At 46.8% G+C, this 8,791-nt stretch overlaps 1 protein-coding gene across 1 annotated transcript in view; it reads left to right on the top strand.

Annotated features, from left to right (window-relative positions):
• Window positions 1-8,728, top strand: part of ppp2r5b (protein phosphatase 2, regulatory subunit B', beta) — a 31,973-nt gene extending 23,245 nt beyond the window's left edge. Inside the window, exons 4-9 of the mRNA XM_030430295.1 lie at window positions 384-488; window positions 1,031-1,081; window positions 1,282-1,401; window positions 1,850-1,977; window positions 3,608-3,709; window positions 4,051-8,728. Of these exons, the coding sequence (XP_030286155.1) occupies window positions 384-488; window positions 1,031-1,081; window positions 1,282-1,401; window positions 1,850-1,977; window positions 3,608-3,709; window positions 4,051-4,288 (744 nt within the window). The 3' untranslated portion in view covers window positions 4,289-8,728. The remainder of the gene's footprint in view (window positions 1-383; window positions 489-1,030; window positions 1,082-1,281; window positions 1,402-1,849; window positions 1,978-3,607; window positions 3,710-4,050) is intronic.
• The last annotated feature ends 63 nt before the right edge of the window (window positions 8,729-8,791 follow it).

Below are 8,791 nucleotides of genomic sequence, written 5' to 3'. Positions count from 1 at the left end.
TGCCCCCTCGCCACGGCAACCAGCCGGGTGGAGGGGGGCAACCGCAAAACACACACACACACACACACACACACACACACACACACTCACACACACAGACACTCACAGCATGATGGGAAACGATTGCAGAACCTATAAGAGAAGAGCTGATGTAGATGTACACACACACACACACACACACACACACACACACACACACACATCTCCCCTTGGAAAACGTGTCTTTCCGATCTTTAGCAGAGTGTAATCCTGAGGGATAAGTGCTAAGATCCCTCTTGTCTCCTTGACAGCTTCAGGGAACGTTTGTGTGTGTTTCTGTGTGTGTGTTTCTGTGTGTGGGTGTGTGTGTGTGAGTGTATGTGTGTGTGTGTGTGTGAGTGTAGTTACATGTGTGTAATTACATGTGTGTTAACCTCGTCTCCTCGTCCCCACAGCTGGCCTACTGTGTGGTGCAGTTTATGGAGAAAGATGCTACAGTGACTGAATATGTAAGTTCATATCATCACATGATTTCTCTACTGATCTCACCTAACAGAAGACGTATTCAGATATTTCGAGTTCTGATCTGCTTTTTAGCCTCTTTCATCTCATTAGTTTAATTACCTGCAACCTTAATGTCTTGATTCACCTTCCAGAAGCAGCAGATTGCTGTTAGAATCAGCAAAGCTCAGATAAACCTGCTGTGCACGTCCTGCTTCGTATCCAGCCACACACACAGTCACCAACTAGCTGGTGAGCGTAGCGGAGCAGCTAGACGAGGCAGACGTGACCCTGAGGAGTCTGTGGAGACCAAATCCTGTTGCTCGTTTGCCAATTTAAACTAATTAGAGTGTTTGCTGTAGTCTACTTCTTCACTCACTGACATGAATGCAGTAAAAACGAGACTCAGTACAAAGTGAAGGGCAGGTTTCTTAATGCAGGAGCCAGAGTGAGTTAATGGAGATGGCACAGGTGGACGGCAGCCAGCTTCCCTGCTGAGCTAATGGCTGCAGTGGTTCTTTATATAACGTGCTTCACATTGTGTCTGCAGATCATCAGAGGGCTGCTCAAGTACTGGCCCAAAACCTGCACGCAGAAAGAGGTGAGACAAACCCACAGTGACGCTCTCTGCTGCTCTCATTAGTCACTTCTGAAACCTTCTCATGTGACTCTGTGATTACTTTAATATCCGGCGTCCCTGCAGGACGTCCGTATTAATTATCCTTCACTGTGAATCATGTGAGCGTCTTTCCCCTCCTTTGTTTACCCATCATGCACCTGTGTGTGTGCGTGGGTCTTCAGGTGATGTTCCTGGGAGAGATCGAGGAGATCCTGGATGTAATCGAGCCGTCTCAGTTCATCCGGGTGCAAGAGCCGCTCTTCAAACAGATCGCAGCCTGCATCTCCAGCCCTCACTTCCAGGTAAACACCACCCTCACTTCCAGGTAAACACCAGCCTCACTTCCAGGTAAACACCAGCCTCACTTCCAGGTAAACACCAGCCTCACTTCCAGGTAAACACCACCCTCACTTCCAGGTAAACACCAGCCTCACTTCCAGGTAAACACCAGCCTCACTTCCAGGTAAACACCAGCCTCACTTCCAGGTAAACACCACCCTCACTTCCAGGTGAGCTCCAACCCAAGCTTTATTCAGAGTGACTGTCTGAAGACATGAGGACAGAATCAGAACTCGCTTTCTGTTAAAACCAACATGTTGGGGAGTAATAAGCCTGATGACAGTGACTTTAATTACAATCCACTCAAGAAGATTGGAGACAAAAACTCAGTGACTTCATGATCTGTGTAACAGACGTCAGTGGATTGAAAGTGGACTTCTGTCTGTGTGTGTGTGTGTGTGTGTGTTTCAGGTAGCTGAACGAGCTCTTTACTTCTGGAACAACGAGTACATCCTCAGTCTGATCGAGGAGAACTGTCAAGTCATCCTGCCGCTGGTGTTCGCCACCCTGTACAGAGTCTCCAAGGAGCACTGGAACCAGTCAGTGTCCCACACACACACACACACACACACACACACACACACACACACTTTCTATATCAGAGTCTGTGTGGAACCTCCTGGTTTGTCTTCAGTCTCATCAGAGAGTGAAATGAGGGATAAATAACAAAATATTCTTTCTTTTTTCTACGTCAGAGAAAGAATCAGCTGTCTGTGTGTCACACTGTTGTTTTAACACATTATAATATTCAGCTTCAGTACTGAACTTGCTGTTGGTTATGAAGCAGCAGCACACAGGTCAGATTAATAACAATACGCTCTTGTTGTGTAGGAACAGTCACTTCACAGACACAACAACGAGCACTGTCGTCATCTCTCTTGATAAAAAGACGCCACGCCTCGGAGCGCTCGTCCTCTCTGCCAGGACGCCGTCTTGTTGAAATGTTCCAGCGGTGTCGACTCATGAGTTTGACCTTAAAACATGCCAGCATCGATTAAAAGAATCGATAAGATCAGAGGATTACAATTACGTTGGACTGGACGATGTGGAGCCGGTCCTCAACCAGAGCCAGAACTCGGTTCCCATCCCATCGCTCATGTACAGTATCCTCAGTACAACATGGAGCTGTTACTCAGCGATGGATGAGAAGGAAACAGATTTAAGTGAAAGTCCTGTAATCTAAATTCTACCTCAATAAAAGTGGTGAAGCATCAACAGCAAAAGTTCTCACTATGCACATCAGTTCATCTCTCGGGTCATTTATTCACCATCTTCCTACACCAGCGTTACAGAATGAAGCTGAGCTCAAGTCCCCACAGACTACAGAACCACAGACAGAACCACAGACATAACCACAGACAGAACCACAGACAGAACCACAGACAGAACCACAGACAGAACCACAGACAGAACCACAGACAGAACCACAGACAGAACCAGACATACTGTAGTACAGAGTGCAGCAGATACTTCTGTACCGTAAGCCAGACGGCAGCAGGCTGAACGGACTGAGTCTGGGTCGGTGTTGTCTGTCGGTATCGTTGGACTCTCTTGTCACTTCACTGATGTCACTGCAGCTCTGCAGACGGTACCACTGATGTTCTGGGGGGGTTTAGTCACCTGCTGTGGAGCCGTCCTGTGCTGGACCGCACATGGACCATACAACCACTCAGAGTTACATTACTGCAAATATTCTACTGTGGAATTATCACTGCTGCAGTTTACATGTGAGCAGCATTTAAGCTGCTGATTAATACCTATTTCTGTTCTCATAGCTGATCATGTGAAATCACTACTCACACAGTTACCTGCTACAACAGGTGAATACACGTGTGAGGTGAGAAGAAGTAGCATGAAATGGAAACAAGGAGCTCAGTTCAACCTCAGTGTACTTTGTTACTCATGATGAAGAAGATTCAGCTTCAGTGGTCACAAGAGTCGTGAACACGGAGATCGATGTAGAAGCCTCCGTTAACTAACAGGATGCTAAACATTAGCATTAGAGCTAATAACCCACCGACGACTCACGGACAGCCCCGCGTGTTATTATGTAGCCAACACACACGGTTGCCACTGGGCCGGGCTTTTCCTTTAGCCTCTACCTCATGACCCATAATCCCTTGTGACTGATGACCAGTCAGATTCATTATCTTGTCGTTCCGCCCACAGGACCATCGTGTCTCTGATCTACAACGTGCTGAAGACCTTCATGGAGATGAACAGCAAGTTGTTTGATGACCTCACTGCCTCCTACAAAGTGGAGAAACAGAAGTGAGTATGACTCAGCGTCTTTGTGTTTGTGTCACTGGATACGACAGCGACAACACAAAGAAACACAAGAGTCTGACGTCATGTTAGACGGGCTTTGTTCCATTATCCATCACATTATATTTCACATGGTGAGGACGTATCGCTTAGCTCATCGTTTGAACACGGGTCACATCATGATTCCACTTATTCATTATTCTGCTTCCAACTCAAGATAGAGAAGACTGTCGGGAAACAAAACTTAAAAGAGTAGTTCCAAAGTTCTGCTTTGTACTCGAGACCGAAGATGAAACGATCAATATCACATGATATATTATCGTATAATAATATATATGCCTCTCCAGGGAGATGAAGCGAGAGAGGGAGCGCACAGAGCTCTGGCGAGGCCTGGAGGAGCACCAGGAGCGCCGGATGCAGATGCTCACCGAGGCCGCCAGGAACCAGCGCAACCTCCAGGAGCGAGGCGAGAGAGGGGACCCGCCCACCCCTTCGTCCCCGCAGACGGCTCACTCCGACCAGCCCGAGCCCAAGCCCAGCGGGGCCTCTTCTTCCTCCTCTGGAGGAGGAGAGAGCGCCACCTAGGTGCTGCTCCACAGATGATGCTAACACGGGGGGTTGGGGGACGGGGAGAAGACTGGAGGGTGATGGTGAAAGTGTTGGGAGAGCTCAGACAGAAAAGGTACCAAACTAACCCACTGTGGTTTTTATCTTGCATCATGGAGGGAGTGGCTTTTTGTGAAAAGCCTTCGATCTCAGTGATCCCAGGTAAAGACCGTACCTTTCTACTGACAGAGTTGTGTGAAACTGGTTCACCTTTGGCTGTACACACATCATGTTGCAGATCAGAAGATGAATATTGTCCAAAAGTGCTGACTGTCATTTTAATCCACGGCTGGTTTATTAAACTGCAGGTCAGTACCTAAAACTGTGGCTGGCCTGCTTTAAATCAGCCTCAAAATAAGAGATGAAAAGTCTCTTTTGGTGCAACACTAACCGAGTTCAACACGCGTCTCACCTGTCCTGATATTTAACCAACCAGAGTCGGAGTCTGTACTGCGGCCTCCTATTTATCTTTTGGTCAGAGATGCTTATTTCATGCGTGGATAGCACAATGCATTCAGAAACAGAAGAAGCAATTTCACACAAATGTCCCAAAACTATTGCCGCACAGACCAGACACACACACACACACACACTCACACACACACACACAGACGCAGGTACATATTTACTGTAAATATGAGAAGACAGAGTTAGAAAAGAAAAGTGTATCCAGGTCAGACAAATGTCACAAACACCAACAATCCATTGATGCACCAAGATTATTCACAGTTTCTTTCTGTCACACACGCACGCACACACACACACACACACACACACACACACACACACACACATACACGCACACACACACACACACACACACACGCACACACACACACACACACACGCACACACACACCACACACCACACACACACACACACACACACCACACACAGGTTCTGGTTCTGGTGCTAACCCCTCTCCCATTCTGTCGGGTTCCAACAAAGTACGAGCCTAAAGTCCCTTAAAGGTGAAACAACCACTGATGAAGATGATGATAATGATATAAAGTACAATACTGTTCCTTCTTCTTACTTGTTACTCTACTACTACTACTCTACTCTACTCTAAGTACTACTGATGATGATGATGATGATGACGATGATGACGATAATGTTTTTATATATATACATATGTCTCTGGATATTTCTGTAGTGTATTATGGGAGAAACACTAGTGTAGCAGATACCATGAAGGGGAAGGCCGGCTGCAGTTCTGTACTCACATCACATGTTAACAGTCCGAGGCCATAATGTGAGCTGAACGTCAGCGGCGTTCCCCTTCAGCAGACCTTAGAGAGGTTAAAGAGGGATGAACTGGATCAGCGCCGGCTGCTTTTCTTTTCCTTTGAACGTTTGGCTGTTTGTGGTCACAGAACCCCCCAAACATTCCACGTTTAAAGCCTGTCTGTGTGTGTTGTGGAGGTGCAGGGGGAGGTGCAGGGGGAGGGGGAGGTGGAGGTGGAGGTGGAGGGGGAGGTGCAGGGGGAGGTGCAGGGGGAGGTGCCCTGTGGAGGAACCAGGTGTGTTTACATGTAGTCACTCAGCAGAATCACCTGTGTGTCCTGGAGGCTGGACTGATGTCTGAGTGCGTCTCTGTCCTCGTTAAACGTTTTTACAGCCAGTTGAAAACACTATGAACTCGTTTACGTCCATGTTTACTCTTATTCTTCTTCTACCCTGCCTTTGTTGGCATACTGTTACGTTTGTTTGCACATTACTGCCACCAGCAGGTGACCGGTGGAACAGCATGCAGCCTGATGCGTTACACAAACACAATGAGGACTTAATTATTATATATAGAATTATAATATCTCCACAGGGCACCTTTCATTTACATGTCACAGCACACAATGATTTGTTTTTATTGAAAGTTTTACAACTTAAATTTACAAAGTTGAAGTCTTAACCCCACCCGACACAGAGGTCACTGGAGGGTAAATAAAGCGCACCACAAGCGTTTCAGAGCAAAAGAAAACCCGGTGATCCAGTCGGACTCTGAACCCGGAGCGTCTGTTGGTCGAGGCTCGGCAGACCCGACGCGGCTCAGACGGCGACCGTGACGATGATAGCGTGTTTATTCTTGTCTGATCGTGACGATTGATGAGCGATGGGATGAAGAGGGGGAAAAAACTGAAAAAAATTATTTTAGCAATATTTTCATTCTTTCAGGATAATCTGTGTGTTTTTAGGGGGTTAAACAGGAAGTGGGTGTCGCACTCAGATGTTTACCCCCCACTCTTGTTTTTACTCCTGTCGCGTCCTCGATATTCACATTGTCTTAACGGTACTTTTCTGTGTACATTGATTTGATGAAAAATGATTTTCTGCTTTGTAATTATGTTGTTTTTTTCTTGGTTTTTGTACGATATTGTTCATTTTGTGGAAAACTGATACTGATGCTATTTATTTTCTATTTGATCAGGAAATGTAACCTTAGGACGGCGGTCAGGTTGTGTGTGTGTGTGTGTGCGCGCGTGTGTGTGTGTGTGTGCGTGTGTGCGTGTGTGAGTCCAGGTGTGAGTCCAGGTGTGAGTCCAGGTGTGAGTCGGTGAGCGGGGGATGAGCGCAGGCAGAGCGATGGAGGACGAGAGGACGCTGCTCTCTCTTTGTTTCTCTCTCTCTCCTTCCTGAGCGTCAGGGTTTGAATCCGAATGTATCGCCAAACAAATCGATTGATTGTTTTCTTGATGCTTGAGACGCAGAGCGACCTGTCGGCTGCTTCCTAACAAACACTCAGAAACCCTTCAGACCAGCAGTTCTCCAGAATCATGCCTGAGTCAACACTGTTTGAAATCCGTTGGACCTGCAGCTCTCAGATTGGCCCTCAGAGCTTCATCTCACAGCGTGTCTGCGCTCAGACGTCCAGGTTTTAACGGTCGACCCGTTTGGACCCACAGTCCTGCAGAATCAGCTTCTTTGTTGTTTCCAGGTTTCCGCTTTCAAATGTTTCAAACATTAACATCCAACACGTTTGTCACTCAGACCGAAAACCATCAGCCTGAAAGAGAAAGAGAAAGAAAAAGTGAGTAAGTGGACCTAACGTTGTGTGGTCCACTTACTCACTTTTTCTTACAATCACATGTCTCCATCTGTGGTTACAGGTGTTTGAGATGTACCTGATGTCACCTGAGCCGTCTCCATGACAACTGAGCAAACTCTCAGTCTGAGACACGATTCGAAGAGTTCAGATCGTTTGTGGTTCCCAACCTTTAGTCCAAACTGCGAGCAGTTAAGCCAAAGAGTGTTTTCCCTCCTCCATGATCTGATTGTAGGGACGCAATTACAAATGAGCAGACAAACAAAAGAGTGAAGAATCAGACAAATAAAAAAAAGAAAATTGGTTTTATTTTATTTTCTTTGTTCTTCTAATCACCTCGTGACCGTTTCGTTCTGTCTGAGGACCCGTAAGGGGCCTCGACCCCGAGGTTGGGAACCCCTGACACGTACCCGTCTCGTCTACGTGTCACGAAGCGTAGAAGTGAAGCGCACACATTTACGTGGCAGCGCTCCATCGCAGCCAAACAACGCAGCGATTGATTGAGTGCAGTAGCTTCACGCTACCTGCACCTGCAGACACCACCCGGCTGTCTGTGCAGGTGTGAGAAACAAACGCTCCCATTTGATTTCAAACGTTTTGATTCAGGCAGAAAATCCCAAAAAAACACCTGAAAAGAGACAAAACTTGACCTCACTGTCATAAAACTTAGCTTACGTTATGATTTAGTTTTGGCTAGCTTACTCACAAACCCTCTTGATTGTTATCGTCAGTCGGTCCGCTTACTCGGGGAAAATAGAACCTCAGCGCCCACTGTCCTCGATTCTCAACTAAAACGATGAAGAGTAATGTTCTGCTTTCTCGAGCTGCTCCGGGACAGGAAGTGAGAGGAGAGCGTGTTGGAACAGAGCTCTGACTCGCCTCACAGCCACCAGGCCGGCTTTCATTCGCCGCCACAGTTCCTCTCCGTGGCCGTTGGTCGCGTGGCCCGAGTGAAGCGAAGGCTTTAAACCCGAGAGGAGGTGTGAACGGGCCGGGCGAGAGCAGCCGGTGAAGAGACGGAAAAGTCAGAGGAGAAAAGACATAGAGTTAGACACGATAGAATGGCAATAAGTCAGAGCAACAGTAACAGAATGAGAATATAATGTTACCGAAACCTACAACCGCATTACGTAGCAATTTCACTGAATTTCTAGATTTGCACTGTCTGCCCAATGGTCTGTGTTTGTTGTGTTGAAGAAAAACCTTAGAGAAGAAGATTAAGAAGATGCAGAAGGTGAAACAGATGTATATTTTGGGGACCAACACAGCGGTGGGGGGTTTGAATGTAGAGAGGCTTACTGCTGTACGTAACGTTACAGGGGGTGTAGAATGGAGAAAAAACTATGTGCTAAAAATGAAACTTCACTTTGAGAAAACACTCCTGAGTCTGTGTGTTTGTGTGTGTGTGTGTCTTCAATAATATTCACATGTTAAAGGAGCT

This window comes from Sparus aurata, chromosome 10 (genome assembly GCF_900880675.1).
Source record: "Sparus aurata chromosome 10, fSpaAur1.1, whole genome shotgun sequence".
NCBI lineage: Eukaryota > Metazoa > Chordata > Actinopteri > Spariformes > Sparidae > Sparus > Sparus aurata.
Note: the sequence above shows the minus strand (reverse complement) of the source record. Positions and strands in the feature narration are given on the sequence as shown.